The 17,556-nt window shown below is 38.0% G+C and overlaps 2 protein-coding genes across 2 annotated transcripts in view; both read right to left on the reverse strand.

Moving 5' to 3' along the window:
• The window catches only part of LOC139111035 (cytochrome P450 4C1-like), a 31,254-nt gene extending 24,771 nt beyond the window's left edge, over positions 1-6,483 (reverse strand). The window contains exon 1 of the mRNA XM_070671068.1: positions 6,393-6,483. Coding sequence (XP_070527169.1) covers positions 6,393-6,467 — 75 coding nt within the window. The 5' untranslated portion in view covers positions 6,468-6,483. The remainder of the gene's footprint in view (positions 1-6,392) is intronic.
• A 5,872-nt stretch (positions 6,484-12,355) lies between these two features.
• On the reverse strand, positions 12,356-15,038 carry LOC139110902 (golgin subfamily A member 6-like protein 2). The gene is made up of 4 exons (XM_070670864.1): positions 14,277-15,038; positions 14,030-14,150; positions 13,453-13,949; positions 12,356-12,520 (listed from the first exon to the last, which is right to left on the reverse strand). The coding sequence occupies exons 1-4, from the start codon at positions 15,036-15,038 to the stop codon at positions 12,356-12,358; spliced, it is 1,545 nt and encodes a 514-aa protein (XP_070526965.1).
• Positions 15,039-17,556: the final 2,518 nt, after the last annotated feature.

Here is a 17,556-nt window from a genome sequence, read left to right on the forward strand (position 1 = left end):
GCGATCAGCAGTTTTGAGAATGCGTATTTCGCCGCAACGCGAGTACTTTATTCTTCGTAAGCGATCAACTTATTTGCTTAGCGCACGACGTCGACTAATCGAAAACTGAACGGATTCTGAAAGCCAGCGGAGCAATTACTCCGGAGCCGTGCTCAGGAATTCAGAAATTTCGGAGATCGACGTGGTCGCGAGGTTGCCGTTGCGAATCAACGAGCTTGCTTATTTTCGCGTGAAAAATTTCGATTGAGACAAGTTCTCACGGTGAGTCTCGCGTGTTTAATGCGTGATTCCACGGAGGATTTCGAGCGATTCACGCGTTGATTAGCGGTCTCTCGGATCCTCAACAGCTTGAATTATTTAATTATTGAGTTATTTTTTAAAAAGGAAATTCTTTTTTCTTAAAGAAAGAGATATTTTTACCAAATTAAACGAAAATAATTATGTTATTCATTAATATATATCGATTTAATAAAGTTGTTTTTTATAATTACAGATTGTACAATTTTTAATTACAGGATTTTTTAATTTTTTAACGGTTATTTTCAGATTCTAAAAAATCTTCATTAATTTCAAATTCAGCAAACAAGTTTTGTTAATAATTTATAATCAGAAATCCTACTAAATATTAAAATATCAATCAAGTATTTTCTTTTTTATTTGTTTTTTGTTTTTTATTTGCTGTCCAAATATTTTCTGAATTTACATTTTTTGCTTATTTAAAGTTATTTCTTTATATCTTTGAATATTGTTGCGAAAGGAATTAAAATTGTATACGCGCACTTTACGAAACACACAAAAGAAAGATTATATTTACAAAATTTACAGTATATATACAAGTGGGCCGATACCCGCCGGCACGGCGAAACGTGAATCGCTCCCGACAATTTTCAATTACCGCAACGCTCACTTTATATCGCCGAGGCACTCGGACAGCTTTTTCTCGCTTTCGCTCGACGCTCTCTGAATCGCGACTAACTGCCGGATCCTCCGGTTTTTCGAATTTGCTCGCCGACTCGAGGAATCCGACGACCTTCTCTCGGAATCGACTCGCGGATCGAGCGACCCGTGTTGTTAAACAGCGCTGGTCCTGAGTCGCTAACAGGTGCCCGAAACAAAGGACCGACATAAAAACTGATAACAAGCCGCGAAGCAAGCCGGCTGATCGCGGCCGGCCTAGCAACGCCGAGCCGCGATGCTCGATCGAGAACAAATACGATTTAAGAAATTAAATTTTCTTTGAACTAAACCTTGCCCTAAAGATTTACGAACATGCCTATATTATTATTTTACCTCTATAATTTTTATTATGATAATTTTATAAATTTTTAATTTATATTAGTGCGTGTCCGAATACTGTATACACTGACTGTAATTAAAAAATGTCAAAATTCAAACTAACAAACGTCATTTTCAGACAGTGGTTATTCTCTATTTTTATTTAAAGAAAACAGCCGCTAAAACTTATCAAATGCTTGTAAAAGCTTATGGTGAAAATGTACTTACCGACAAATTATGCGAAGAATGGTTTTGACGTTTAAAAAATAGCGATTTTAATGTCGATGACAAACCTCGTCCAAGTCAGTAAAAAAATTTGGATGGATTTGCAGGCACTAATCGATGAAGATCCGTGTTAACCGTAACATGAGCTCGCAGAATTGTTGAATGTTGATCGATCAACAATTTCTATACGTTTGACAGCCATAGAAAAAATTTACAAAGATGAGAGATGAATGCCAAATTCCATTTACAATCCAGAAAAATCATTCATATCGATACCAAAGATGAATATTTACGTAATGAGTAAAAAAAGAAAGTAATGCTCTGTACATGGTGGGACCAGAAAGGTGTGGTGTATCATGAGCTATTAAAACTAAGTCAAACTATCACTGCTCAAATTTATCAAGAACAATTAATACATTCAAACAACGCATTAAAAAATAAAAAGAATATACAAAAAGACATGACAAAATAATCTTTCAACACGATAACGTTCGACCACATGTTGGAAAAATTGTAAAGAACACCTTATTAGCACTTTGCTGGAATGTTTTACCTCACCCGCCGTATTCACCAAACATTGCTTCATCAGGTTATTACTTGTTTAGATTGATAGCACACGGATTTTCGGACTAACACTTTACCAATTATGAAGACGTAGAGAAATAACTCAACAAATAAATCGCTTCAAAAAACGAGTCATTTTTCCATCACGGAACACAATTACTAGAAAGAAGGGAAAAAATAATAGCAAGCAATCGCAAATACTTTGATTAGTGTACTTATTCACGTTTTTTAATACAAAAGTTTTTTTTTAAGACAAAAACGGACCTAATTATTTCACATAGTGTCAAAGTTCGATATGGATATCTTGCATTTTAAAACATTGCAAGAAATGTATACAAAATGGCCAAATGAAATTGTTACTTTTGATTCATGAATTAAACACAAAGAAATAAACTGTACTTATACTTTTTTTTTAGTTAGATTTTACGAAATCGAAAAAAACTCTAGAATAAATTTACAAAATTGAGTTAATATTAAAAAAAATTTATTGTGTGAAAGTTAATGTTACAAAAAACCTATGTACACAATCTGTAAGTATTGCAGCAAATACGTGATTTGAGAGGTGCTATCACAGTTGTGAGGCTCTTTGCTAGAAAGCCAAAGCTATTGTTAAGTAATTAAAAATTTTTTAAACACGCTGTTACGTCAAGAGGATTATATTTTTATTAAATGGTTATTTGAAGAAAAATCCTCAGGAAAGAGATTCGTGGGTAAGGTAGGGAGTTGACGCACCACCGAATTTTGCGTGGGATTCGAGATTCGAAACCATGCTATTTTACGCGCAGATTAAATATTCAAGATTTTCGGACTTAGGTTGAGCGCGTAGCTGGTTTTTTTTTAGAGAAAGGAGGTAAATCCTTATTCTCTGGGATAGAACCGGGCGTGGTTATTCGCATATGAAGGATAATAGGGTTAATTATAAAATGAATAACTCAGTATTTTCAAAACAAAATTAACAAATTTAATATTAATCATTACGTCTAAAATATAAAAATAGATTTAACGTTTTGGCAGAAAGAATTAAGAAATATGAAAACGGTTTTAGTCTTATTAACAGATATAATTTTAACATTGTATTAAAAAAAACAGAAAGTATTTACAGGAATATATGTGTGTGTGTGTATGTATAAAATATCTATTATAAATAAGACTGTGGTTTAATCTAAAATGTAATTTCTTCGATCTCAACTACTCTTGCCGTGCTCCTTGGGAAAACGAGATCGACTAGCCGCATCGGGGCCAGGAAAGAAAATTCCACCCCGGGGTAGTATATGAAGAAATGAGAATTAGGAGCAGAACGAGCCGCCTGTCTCCTGATCTCCTCTGGTTCGATATGGTCAGGGCCGATGGAGTAGGCCCTTTCCGGAACAGGATCTGTCCACGGAGTACAGGCCCTGCGTAGAAGCTCCAGGAGAGGGTCTCTAACCTCTCTTGATTCCGGATGCTCCTCGAGAACCTCGATACTCGGGACGAGAGATGGAAGTTAATCGGGGAAGTCTACTTCCGGGAGAGAGATGGATTCATCCTCGTCCAGAGAGTCGGCTTCCTTGGGTTCAAATGGAAAAGCAGGCGGTGAGAAAGGAGAGGAACAGGCGCAAAACTCAGCTCCGGGAAACCGTAATTCGGAGATGAGGGACGAATCGGGGGTATAAGATGGAGTCGTGGGGCGGAATTGATCCGATCCCGGCTCCGTGGACTGATTCGACAAGTTCACAATGTCATCAGATGTTTCAAGGTGGTTGTTAGGAATTTCCTCGGGTGGGACGTAGCCGAATAAAGGTTCCGAGTCTCCATGGATGGGCGACGGTGGCGGAGCACCCGGACGTGGGGACCACGGTCTCTCCTCGTTGCACGGAGGAGTCACAAATACCTCCTCGCTTGGCGCCGCCGCGAGCAAATATTGGACGAAGAACCGGTGTACTAATTCTCTTAGATTTCTGATCTGCTTATTCCGCCGCGCCCGGCTCTTCTTTAAGGTTTTCTTGTTATTTGATTCCACTAAAATTTTTAATTTAATTTTAATTTTAATTGAAACAGGATTTTACGAATTTAACAAAGAAAGGGTCGAAGGAGAGTCGTCACCGATGATTTCCAAAGCTTTTAACTCGTCCATCAATGAATCTCCGTAGTTCATCTTTGGCTAGGATCGTTTGCCGTTTTCTTAGCCATGGATAGTCGCCAGACTTCCAGCAACATTTCGCGGCGTGAACCACAGTAAGTCGCTAGTTATTCGACGGCGTATCTTAGGCGATATTCGGAATCAGTTTTCCTCACACATTTGATTCACAACGAAATCCAACGGGTAGAATCAAAACTCTGAAACTCCGACTCGGACATTTCCTTCTCTCTTTGATTTAAATTATTAAAAAAAACACTTGATTTAAATAAAACATTTAGTGGAATCGATTTTCGCGATAATACATAATTAATCGTTGAAACTTTTAGGAGATCTTCTTGATCCTTCTTCTAAAACGTGTTCTGTGATCTTGCACTGACTGGCACTCGCGATAGTTTAAAGAAACGTATACGCTGGTATCTGGTATGCAAGAGAGCGTGCTCCGCCAAAACACAAGATTTTATAAGCTCGGAAAAGGGGAGGACTATTGCCGAATTTTCACTTTTCTGAAATTTAAATCTTTCATTTGCTGAGCTTGTTCCTCCACTTTTCCTATCTTACAATTATTGAGCATTCGCACCCCATCCCTTCTCCATTTTCTTAAACTTCTAAGTTTTCGCCCTTAGTTTCTAGATTTTGGCGAGGAGTTCCCGAGATCCATTGGTTTTTAAAAATAAGATGTTTATAAAATACTTCCGCCTCAAAGAGTTATCCCTTCCGAGTCTTCCAGAATTTATTAACATTTTTAGAGAGATGGTGGGAGAACTTTTACCATCTGTATGACGCATTATTACCTGATTTTATTGCTTTTGTCTGCACCACATATTCCGGTAATCACGAACCTCTCGCGCCCTTGGTTTTTCTAAGGCTCAGAATCTATGTGCAATTATATTTTAAGAAAAAGTTATTTTTTCTTTTCCTGTAATGGACAGGCTATCGAAGTTGAAATATTTATGAGCCTTTAGGTTTTGATTTTTTTGTCATGTCCAGACAAATTCCTTTTGTCTGGTTTTTGTTGACGCCCGTCTACAATTTGTTGCATGTTTTTTATGCTTTCACGCAACAACTTGTACCGGAATATGTTAGTGTTATGAATTGTTTTTCTGGAAGGCTCTGAAGTTTTTTTTTTGTATTACAATGGACTACGGTCTACCTTCCCCCTTAACTAAATTTTCTAATACGTGTCAAAAAAAAGAAACCCAGAGTCGGAGACGTAACAACGCTAAGATTTACGTTTGTAGGGTCCCATTTAAGTTAATGACTTATTAAGTACATCAAGATCTACGTACAGTTGTTGACAGAAAGATTGCAATATTTTTTAAAATGAATTTAGAAACATTGCTTTTATAAACAAAATGCGAACCGCTACATTCGCTCATATGCAATACATAAACATAATTATATGTATGTATTGCACATGAGCGAATGTATCGGTTCGCATTCTGTTTATAAAAGCGGTATTACTAAATTCATATTAAAAAATATTGCAACCTTTCTGTCAACAACTATACATCAATCCCAATAAGTTGAGTTAGGTTAATTTCAAAAGTCACAAGACTCTCCACAAAAGGGCCAAACTCACTGTTTAGTAATTAAAGATTTTTCAAATAAGTTTAGATATGCATTTGTACGGCTTCTGTTGAGTTAATAACTTTTCAAGTATGCCAAAATCATCTTTTTAGTAATATTTTCTTTATAATCAATTTTTTTAAAAACTATTACTTGAACAATAATAATATATCAGTAGGGAATAAACACGGGTTCTAACCCAGGAGCGTTGAGGGAGGCGAGGGGACGGGGAAAAAATCCGCGATGAGAGAAGCGCGGGGAGAGGTAGCCGTAGGTGGGAAGAGACGGGGGGGTATGAATGGGCGACAGATACCCCCGTCTCTTCCACCTACGGCTACCTCTCGCGGATTTTTTCCCCGTCCCGCCTCCTCAACGCTCCCCGTGTTTATTCCCTACTTATATCGTGTCGAAAATGTTTATTCTTCTGAGATCTAGAACTTTTGTCATAATTTTTATCACAATTTTTCTTATTTACTGTAACAAAAAAATTCAAGTTTTATGAGTTTTTCATGTTTAACACAATAAAAATGGAACAGTCGTTAACATTAACCGTGCAATTTGTAATCAGGGCATTATTTTATATAATCGAACAGTTAATCGAAGAAAGTCGCTTTTCAAAACTTTATCTAAATACTGTACATACCGTTAAGAGCATTGTTATTACATTGTCGTAAATTTCTTCTTGCGTAAAATTTTTTTTACGAGATTCTTTTATCATGATGTCAAGAAATGTTTTATCTACATTAAATAACAAAAGTATGTATATAACAAATATGTAAATATACGTTGTGGCAAACAAAAACAAAAAAAGCAAAGCTCAATTAGAAATTTTTTATTTCAAGATATACAGGGTGTCCCTGTTGATGTAAAAAAGTTTTTAGTTGTAGGTTGGGCTTCCGAAAATAAGTAGAAAAGTCTTATACGGTTTTGTAAGTTAGGCGTTAATAACCGAGAAAATAACATTTAAAGATTTGACGCCTCCCGTGCGAGCAAAAACGCGCCGTTCGAAGCTACCAAGACGTTGGTGGACCTAGAGATGTGGCTTATCTTACTCTATTTACAAAGAAATGGGTTGTCTATGAATTTCTGTAAATAGAGTGGTGGTGTGGCCCATCTCACTCTATTTACAGAAATTCATAGACAACCCATTTCTTTGTGAATAGAGTAAGATAAACCACACCTCTAGGTCCACCAACGTCTCGGTAGCTTCGAACGGCGCGTTTTTGCTTGTACGGGGGGCATCAAATCTTTAAATGTTATTTTCTTGGTTATTTACGCCTAACTTACAAAACCATATAGGACTTTTCTACTTATTTTCGGAAGCCCAACCTACAACTAAAAAGTTTTTTACATCAACTGGGACACCCTGTATAAACGCGCGTGGTCCTGCCAACACGAGCAAAGACGTGTAGGAAGCGTTTTGTTTACGTCTGTGAAGTTAGTCCATCATTTTTTGATTTTTAAGAAAAAAATAAAAGTTTTAATATTTTTTTTAAGAAATCTAGAGTTCCTAATTGTTTTTAGAAAAAGTTCTGCCCTCTAAAGCGGTAAAAACACTTTTTGAAAAAATGATGGGCTAATCTCACACTGTCTATCATTTTTCGAAAAAATACTTCTTTTTTTTATTTGATAGTTTTCGAAGAGTTCTAGAGTTTAATATTATGTATGTATCCCAATAAGCATCGTACGTCTTATGGACATTTGTTGAATGTCCATTTTACTATCATACGTCCATGGACGTAATAAGATCATACATTGTACAGTCACCGGCAATAATGGCCTGTCGCACTGCGGCGACGGCGGCCCCCGTACGTGAGGTGGGGTAGTGTGCGTGAGGCCTCACCGCGGATCGCGTACGTGAGGCGCGGAACGCCGAAAGGAGCGAGAGGACGGGGGAAAATTTGGTGGGGGGCGTTCTCATGCTCTCTCTCGCTCGCTACCCGTAAGTGTGAAAGAGAAAGCATGAGTGAACGCTAAGGAATTATTATAGGCGCACCTTCGCTCTCTCTCTTGCACGCGTTTGTGTTTATACGGATAGACAAGGATAGAAGTATATCGCGAGAGTACGCTATTAATTCTAGCGTATACTTTAAGACATTTCGCGACTTTTAACAATCGAAATTAAATACTCATGTTACTTATATATTAAATATATATTTTTACATTACGTATAATTTAATTTTGAGATAATTTTTGTTTTCTGTCTTGAGAAAGACAATTTTTTTCTCTGAACATTTAACATCGGTACACGGCAGCGACTCCGAGATAAGCCACCCGGTAAACGGCAAGAGAAGCTTCTTGCAACGTTGAGCGATAAAAAAACGTTACATCATTCATTATCGCAACGTGCAGCAATGTATGCGTCATGGTCTTCGCGTTACAAAAATACATCGCGTATTAAAATTTAAACAATCGTCATGGCTTCGCGCATATATTGAGCTTAACACAACATTTAGAACTGCAGCAACAAATGATTTTGAAAAGAATTTATATAAATTAATGAACAATGCGGTATTTGGCAAAACCATGGAAAATGTACGCAATCATGTCGATGTAAAGCTCATAACACAATGGGAAGGTAGATTCGGTGCTGAAGCGTTGATTGGGAAACCAAATTTTCACAGTCGTAGCGTTTTTGCTGAAAATCTTGTGGCGATTGAAATGCGTAAACTCGAGATAAAATTTAATAAGCCGATTTATGTTGGTATGTGCATTCTTGACATATCCAAGACATGCTTATATGAATTTCATCACGAGTATATACAACCATTGTATCACGATAAATGTAAAGTAATGTACACTGACACAGATAGTCTCATATATTATATCGAGTGTGATGACGTATATGAGACTATGAAACGTGACATTAACAGATTTGATACGAGCGAGTATGCACCCGACAATGTATATAATATTCCACTCGTCAATAAAAAAGTGCCCGGTTTGATGAAAAATGAAAACAATGGTGCGATTATGACCGAATTCATAGGACTTAGATCAAAAATGTATGCTTTACGAGTCGATGGTAAAAGTGATACGAAAAAGATTAAAGGCGTAAAAAATAATATTGTAGCAAAGACGATAGCATTCGATGATTATGTGCGATGTTTGCGGGAGGAAATCGAAATGACTCGGCAGCAGACATGTATGAGATCAAAGTTGCATGAGGTGTATACCATACGCGAAAAGAAAATTGCTCTAAGTCCATACAATGATAAGCGATATATCGTACTCGGTTCTACGAAAACTTTACCATGGGGACATTATAAAATACAATTGTAACAAAAAATATTAATATATTTTCTCAGTTTTATATACACTTATGTATTACATATTGTTACGCCGGGAACGGGGTCAGCGAACGTCTCCGCGCTCGCGCTACTCGCTCACTCTTCTCGCACTCTCTCACCCGCGGCACTCGGACTCCGCGAAAAAAAGGGACGTTTTAAGAAAGTGAAACGATAACGATTTAATCAAACATTAACCAAATACAGAGTGACATCCGCACCGAATAAAGTCACGGGCAGAACTGTCTTTTAACCATAAATAATAATCTTCGTTCCCCTGGCAACGGGGAACCGAAACCTCGGAGCGAGCCGGCAGCTTCATGCCGCTCCGTATACCGGGCGTAACAATATATAACGTAAATAAGCTTTTATAATTTATTTGTCACTGGAAGATATATGTATAAAGAAAAAAGTACAGATCGGTTACTTTGACGACAGTTGAACAAGAAAAGGATTACTTTAGAAAATAAAATAAAGATGGACAATTGAAATAGATATTGATTATTTGACGCATATACAGGGTGTCCCAAGCAATGTGTCACTCCCAAAAACTATGGGTAGAAAATTGAAATCTAAGACGAAAAGTCAAATGCAATTTTTAAAAATTCTCAATAGTTTTCGAGAAAAAAATTAAAATATATAAAATATATAGACGTAAGAGTGACAAGGAAGCTGCGCGTGAGTGAGCGAGACAAACGACGGTGCCATTTCTAATCATTCGCCTGTCGCGCTCACTCACGCGCAGCTTCCTTGTCACTCTTACGTCTATACATTTATATATTTTAATTTTTCTCGAAAACTATTGAGAATTTTAAAATTGCATTTGACTTTGTCTTAGATTTCAATTTTCTACCCATATTTTGGGAGTTTGTTTATATATATATTTATTACGCTTTTGAAATATAACGTACTGGACCGTATATATAAGGAAAAAAGTACAGATCGGCTACTTTGACGACAGTAGAAAAATAAAAGAATTATCTTTAAGAAAACATAGTAAAAAGATTAATTGGACTAGATATTGATTATTTAATGTACATATTTGTTATGTCCATGAAATATGGCGTACTGTTCTTTTTACCTTGTTTTTTCAAAGATAATCGTTTTACTTTTTTAATGTCACCAAAGAAGCCGATCTGTACCTTTTTCTTTATATGTACTTTTTAGTGCGTCAGCTATCAAAAGCATAATAAATATGTATATCAAATAATTATATATATAAGGTGTTTATTTTCTCCTCAGAGGTACACCGGGACTTTCGCTTCCCCAATTTTCTGCTTACAGTTTCATAAAATATATCTTCAAACTTCATTCTTATCTCTAAACTATTTCTACTTTTATAATTTTCTTTCTTCTTACAGCCGTTTCCTGAAAGTAAAAACTTATTTCTACGCCTTTTTCCTATTCTATTACCTACGCGTCGAGAGAGAGAGAAATCACACCTCCATTCATACTTTACATTGTTTTGCCTTAATTCTACCTTAAATTCTATCTTTGGACCCCCGCTTCCGACGCTTTTTCTTTCATACTTTCAATCACTCCTATTTTTTTCCCTTGTTCTTTCCAAATTTTCCAACCAATCAATCCCTTTTCCTTCCCCTCCCAGAATTTCCTCCATCATTTCCTCCCAACTATTCTCGAATCCCCAATCTATACATTCCTCCCATATATGTTCCCACGTTTATTCCTTCTCCAAACATATTCTACATTTTCTTTTCTCCTCTTCCTTCCAATATTTATTTCCTCTCATTTCCTCCCCTAATCTAAATTTTGCCATTCTTTGCCATTTTTCTTCTTTTCACCCCAATTTCAAATATCCTGGTATCCCTTCCTCTTTCACTTTTTTATAATACTTATTAAATCTTGACTCTCTTATTTTTTTCCATCTTTCCTCTCTTTGCCATTCTTTATCCTTTTCCACCAAATATTCCCCCCTTATTTCCCCTCTTTCTCTTAGATTTTCCACCTCTTTTCCCGACCACCCAAATTTTTCAAAAAATTCCTCTCTTTCTTTTTCCCATTTTCCTTTGCTTCTTCCCTCCCTTGCTCTTCCCTTCATTTCTTCCCAGCACCATTTTGCTAGAACCCCTCCTTTCCCTTCTTCTAACCGTTTTTCATATTTCCATGCTCTCATCCCTGCTCTACCTTTCAATTTATCCCTCTGTAGTTCTTCTCTCACCATATATCCTGGTACATATCTTCTTACTCCCAGCACCCATCTCAAGTATTTTTCCTGTAATATCTCCACCTCTTCTCTTTCCTTCCATCCCCATATTTCCACGCCGTAATTAATAACCGACCATACCAGTTTATCAAATAGCCATATTCTTTTACTCCAGTCTTTTCCGAATTTTCTTTTACCTATACTCCACACCTGCCCCATTATTCTTGCCGCTCTTTTTACTCTGTCCTTTACATGCTCTTTCTGCTCTCCATTTCTCATAATTGTGTATCCCAAATACTTGAAACTTTTTACTTCCTCTATTTCTTCCCTTCTCCATACCCATTTAGTTATTTTCCAACCTCCTCCCCCCTTTCTACACCGCATTATCTTTGTTTTCTTTACATTCACTTCCAATCCCTTTTCCTTTACATATTCTTCCATGCTTTAAATCATTCCTTTCATGCCTGCCTCATTTTCTGCCAGTAGCGCAATGTCATCCGCGTACGCCAACGAGTAAACTCTCCTGTCTTTTATTCTTATACCCCCCCATCCTCCTTTTTCTAATTCTTCATCTATGTCTGGCAACAAGAGCGTGAACAGGCTAGGACTAAGCGGACAACCCTGTCTTACTCCTTTTGTCGTCCAGAAACTTTTCCCTTCTTTATCCTTCACCTTTACTTTATTCACCGTTTCCTCTAATATTTCTTCACACCTTCTTATCAATCCCTCCCTTACCCCTCTTTTCTTCATTGTTTCCACCAATTTTCTCCTGTCTACAGGGTCAAACGCCGCTCTCATATCTATAAACACAATTACCATTTTTCCTTTCTTTTCTTTCATCTTCTTATTTAGCAAATAATTTAACACATATATTTGATCCACTGTCCCCATGTCTCTTCTAAAACCGGCTTGACTCTGCGGTAATATTCCTTTTTCTTCTATTTCCTTTCTTAATCTTTCTGCTAACACAGATGCATACACTTTGTACGCAGTTTGTGTCAGCGTTATCCCTCTATACTCTTCTACTTTTTCACCTTTTCCTCTTTTTAACACCGGAACTATCACACCTTCTCTCCATTCCTCCGGCATCCCCTCCCCCCTCCATACCCTTTTGCACATTTTCCATAATTTCTCTTTTACTTCCCCCCCTCCCCATTACCATATTTCATTTTCTAAACCATCACTTCCTGCTGCTTTTCCTTTTTTCAGCTTTCTTATTACATTTTCAAATTCTTCTCTATTTATATCTTCCTCATTGTCTTCTATTCTTTCTCCTCCTATTTCTTCTCTTACTCTCCATTCCACTCCTCCTAACATTTCCTTAAAATATCCATCCAATTCTTCAATTTTTATTTTTTCCTCCACTTCCTTCCTTTTCTTTCTTCCCTTGTTTACTACTTTCCATACTTCTCCCTCTGTTCTAATCTTTTCTATTTCTTTCTCCCATCTCACCTTTTCTTGCAATTTTTTCTCCTCACATAGCTTTTTATATTCTCTTTTTTTCTTTTTGTAATTCTCCTCACTCCCTTCCCCCTTCCTCCATTTTAACATTTCTTCTTTTACTTCACCTTTTTTCCTTTTACAAACCTCATTCCACCATCTTTCTTTTGGTTTTTTCCCCCTCCTCTTTTTTTCATTTCCTTTTTAACTACTTTCTTTGTTTTCTCCAGTTCCTTACTAAAACTTCTCCAATTTTCCTCCGTATTGTTTTCCTTCTCTCTTTTTTCTTTATATTTTTCCCTGAACATTTTCCTCTCCTTCTCACTCCAGGCCAGTCTCGTGCTCTTTTTTATACCATATTTACATCTTCTCCTCTTTTCTCCTTCCCTTTTTATCGTCACTATTAAGGGTAAGTGGTCTGAGTCCACTTCCTCCCCCACCTTCATTTCTACTATTTCTCCTTTTGATTCCACATTACTGATCACATAATCTATCACTGTTTTTCCTCTTCCCCCTACATATGTCCATTCACCCTCTTCATCTCCTCTTGTACAACCATTGACTATTCCCCATCCTGCTTCTTCCAAAGCTTTACAAAATTTTTTTCTTTTTCCTGTAATTTTTTTATCCTTTGTTTTCCTTTTTCTCTCTTCCTTGTCTTCTTCTTCTTTTTCCTCATCCCATAGCCCGCCCTCTTCTCCCGTCCTCACATTAAAGTCTCCCCCTATCAGATATCTCGTTCCTTCCTCTTTTTCATCCATCCAATTTCTCATATTCTCTGTTATGTCTTCTAAATCCTCATTTATATATACCCCTGCTATTTTCCACCATACTTTTCCACTTTTTATCTTTATTCCTATCATTCCTTTCCTATCTTCAAATTCTAATTCTTCTTCTCCTTCCAGATCCTCCCTCCATCCCATCACCATTCCCCCCATTGCCCTCCCTTTCTTATTTTGCTTTTCTGCCCCCTTATTTATCCATTTATAGCCCTTTGGCAGTTTACTTCTTAACCTCTTCCATTTTTTTTCTTCCAACCAAGTTTCACACATATATATCACCTCCCATTTCTCCATGTTCTTCCAAAAATCTTCATCCTTGTTTTCTATTCCTGCTACGTTCCAAAAAACTATTCTCACGTTTCTATCTTTTACCTCCTCCTTTTCCTTTCCTCTCTCCTTTTTCTCCTTTTCTTTTTCTTTTTGCCTTTTATCTTTCCTTTTTCCGTTTTTTTCTTCATCCTTTTCTTTTCCTCCTTCCTCATCTTTTCTCTCCACTTTTTCCAACTCATTTCCTTCTCTTCTTCCGCCTTTTTTCAAAAACTTGCATTTAATCTATCTGCTATCACCTTCTTCCTTTTATTTCCTTCTTTTTCAAACTCTTTCGCACCATCCCATTTTCTCAATTCTTCCTTCAAGTCATCCCATATCCACATTTCTTTATTTACCCATATCTTCTTGTATCCTATTTTTACCTGTTTTCCTTCTCTTTTCAATCTATCCGCTTCTCTCTTTATGAGCCATTCCACTTTCCTTTCGTATTCTGTCAGATCGTCTCCTATCCATTCCGTCCTGTCCTTTAATTTTCCCTTGCATCTTAATATTTCCAATTTTTCTTTAAAATTTTCCATCTTTACCCACACCATACCATAACCTCCTTTATTTACTCCTCCTATCTTATTTACATCCTCTATCTTTGCTTTCACTCCTGTTGCTTCTATTATTTCTCCCACTTGTTCTTTCAGCGCCTTTTTTTCCTCACTTTTTATCTTTATACCTCTTATTATTAAATTGTTTTTTCTCCACTCTTTCTTTTCTTTTTCTTTTGCCATTTCCAACATTCTCGTTTTTTCTTCTAAACTTAAAACCTTTCCCTGTATCTCTTCTGGTATTTCCAGTTTACCTCCCTCATATTTTTTTTCCCTTATTTTTTTTTTCATCCCGTCTATTCTTTTCTCTAAATCTATCTTCTCTTTTTTCCATATTTTCTTCAAATCTTCCATTTCTTTTCTTATTTGTACCTTTATTTTCCTTACCTCCTCCATTTGCGCTTGAATCCTTGCGAATCCACTTCGCATTTCCTTTATCACCTCTTCAAAACCTTCCTTACTTATTCCCCCTTCACCTCCCTCTCCTGTTGCTTTCACCGGTGATCTGTACACTTTTACACTTTTCCTAAATCCTTCCAAACCCTCTATTTCGCCTTTTTCTTCCTGCCTTTCCTTCCTTTTCTCCCCTTGCTTCCACGCTTTCAAAATTGGCAAGCTGTTGGCCCTTTCCCTTTTTAGCAGCTCTACCTTTGCAGGTCTTCCCATTTTCTTTTTTATTTTCTCTTCTCCTTTTTCCTCTTTTCTTTCCTCACTTCCACTCTCCACAATTTCTTTTTCCTGTTCACTCATTTTCCAATCTTCCTTATCTCTTTTCCCTTTGTCTTTGATACCTCTAACTCTCTCCTTTACCCCGTTGCCTTCCTCCTTTCCTTTGTCTCACCCACGGTTTTTTCCCGTCACCGCCAACCTAACCTCAAACTGAACTCCTCTTTATACCTTCCCCGATTTTTCCCTTTATTCTTACCTTTGCTCTTTACCCTCACTTGCCCTTCTTAAAAACCCTTCCCTCTTTCCCTCAAACCAACCCTTTACCTTTGAAAAACTATTTTACTCCCACAAAACCTTTTTCTACATGCACTCGCTCAGACACACAACCGTTCGCTCTGCAATCGGAAACGAAAGTCCTATTAAATTTGTAAATTAAATTATTAAATAAATTTTAAAAATGTATTATTATTATTTTTAAACAAACTTAAAACTTTTTTTTCTTATTTTATTTCCCTACCCACAAAAGAAAAAATACTCAGACGTAACAATATTAAACACGGCGCTAGATTTCAAATTGCGAAAATTCATTTATGGACCGATTCAACTATTGCCTTGGCCTGGATCCAGGGTCATCCATCTCGATGGACTACCTTTGTAGCCAACCGAGTTACAGAAATACAAGAAACACTTCCGAAGGCTCAATGGCATCACGTGCCAAGAGAAGAAAATCCAGCAGATTGTGCTTCTCGTGGTCAATCCGCCGTTGCATTCAACAATCACCCCCTGTGATGGAAAGGACCGGCGTGGCTGCAACTTACAGACCACCTGCTGCTCAGGCTCGTTGGCAATCCTTCCTTTCAAACCAAAGAAGAAACACGACCTGCTAAAGCACATCTGGGGATTCAAACACCAGAAGAAAGTTCCAGCTTGCTTAGATTTTCCAATCTGCAGCGCTTACTCCGGGTCTGCGCTTTGTGTCGACGATGGTTGCTACAAAACTCCGGTAGAAGATCCGATTCCCGAAATCCAATACTATTACTTCGCAACTCTCATTTTACAAAATTAATTGTCGATACCTGCCATAGGCGCACGTTGCACGGCGGGGTGCAACTAACTCTGGCCGCCATTCGACAACAATACTGGATTGTCGGCGCCCAAACCTTAGTGAAAAATCACATTTATAAATGTGTTGCCTACACGCGCTGGCGAGGTCAATCAACTCATCCTCTAATGAGCCCTTTGCCTAGCGCCAGAGTTTTGCCTTCTCGTTTTTTCCAGAACACCGGAGTCGATTACGCCGGTCCTATTTTAATGAAAACCTCTAAAGAACGAGACCAGAAAAGCCACAAGGGCTTCCTTGTCATTTTTGTATGTTTCGCTACGCGAGCGATACATCTGGAAGCCGTATCGGATTATACGACCGAGGCCTTCCTAGCTGCCTTCCGCCGATTTACTTCTCGCCGAAGATTGTGTTCCGACTTATATAGCGACCGAGGTACTAACTTTATCGGCGCCGATGCTCAATTACGCGGTTTCATGCGTGAATTAACTCGAGACCGTGAATTTTTAAATACTTTGGCCAGTGACGGAATCCGCTGGCATTTTAACCCGTCTTCTGCGCCACATTTCGGTGGTATCTGAGAAGCCGCCGTAAAATCCACCAAGCGTCATATTCACCGCGTGATCGGGGACTCTAAACTAACCTTTAAAGAGCTCACAACATTTCTTTCACAAGTTGAAACCTGCCTCAACTCGCGTCCGCTTGCTGCTTTAACCGGTGACCCTCAAGATTTAGAAGCCTTAAATTCGGGTCACCTTCTAATCGGAACACCGCTTATCGCGATACCCAAATCGTCCTGCGCAAACATAGCTGAAAATAAATTAACGCGGTGGCAGCTCGTGCAACGAATAAAGGATCATTTTTGGCAACGATGGTCATCCGAGTACCTCCCCACGTTAAACATTAGAAAAAAAATGGCGCAGTCCAGTAAAAAATTTATTAATCGGGACACTTTACTTAATTAAAGGCGAAAATACCGCCTCTTCACAGTAGCCCCTTGCTCGTGTAATAACCACGCACCCCGGTATTGATGGAAATATACGCGTAGTAACTGTACAAACGGCAACCACTACTCTTGTCCGGCCAGTTGTAAAATTAATCCCGTTATCTTTAGCATCCGAACCTAGCGAGTAGATTTCGCCCTTGCCAGGGCGAGGCAGGCGGAAAATGTATAAGTCTAAAATAATTAAAAGAGCAAAGACGTAATTCTAGCTTTCCCGGCGCCGTCGCGTCGCCATTTACACAACTTGAAGAGAGATCGTCTTGCTAGCCCTTTCTTTGTTTATTAAGCGGAGATAAAGCACGCGTTGCGTTTTATGACGATCTGCAAATGTTAATATGCAGTGCCGATCTCTGGCTAATGTCACGAACGGTCGTGAAATTGGAGACAATGGTCTCAGGCAAGCAACGCAAGACGATCCTGCGGATTCTAAGAGCGCCGGGAACCCCGGGATTGCGTCCCCGCTTGAACAAAGGGATAGTGCTTAGCACTTGCCTTCGGCTTGCCGACTGTCGTCAGTCGTTAATGAACCTTGCCCG

Source organism: Cardiocondyla obscurior, linkage group LG22 (assembly GCF_019399895.1).
Source record: "Cardiocondyla obscurior isolate alpha-2009 linkage group LG22, Cobs3.1, whole genome shotgun sequence".
In the NCBI taxonomy this organism is placed as follows: domain Eukaryota; kingdom Metazoa; phylum Arthropoda; class Insecta; order Hymenoptera; family Formicidae; genus Cardiocondyla; species Cardiocondyla obscurior.

Bases quoted from the DNA above. Each gene is read 5' to 3' on its own strand.
- LOC139110902 (XM_070670864.1), bottom strand. From the start codon at position 15,038: ATGAGTGAACAGGAAAAAGAAATTGTGGAGAGTGGAAGTGAGGAAAGA. The intron at 13,950-14,029 runs GTGCGAAAGAGT...TTTTGAAAAAAG, and splicing joins AGAATTGAGAAAATGGGATG to GCGGAAGAAGAGAAGGAAAT. The intron at 12,521-13,452 runs GTATATATAAAT...GGATATTTTAAG, and splicing joins TATGGTGGAAAATAGCAGGG to GAAATGTTAGGAGGAGTGGA.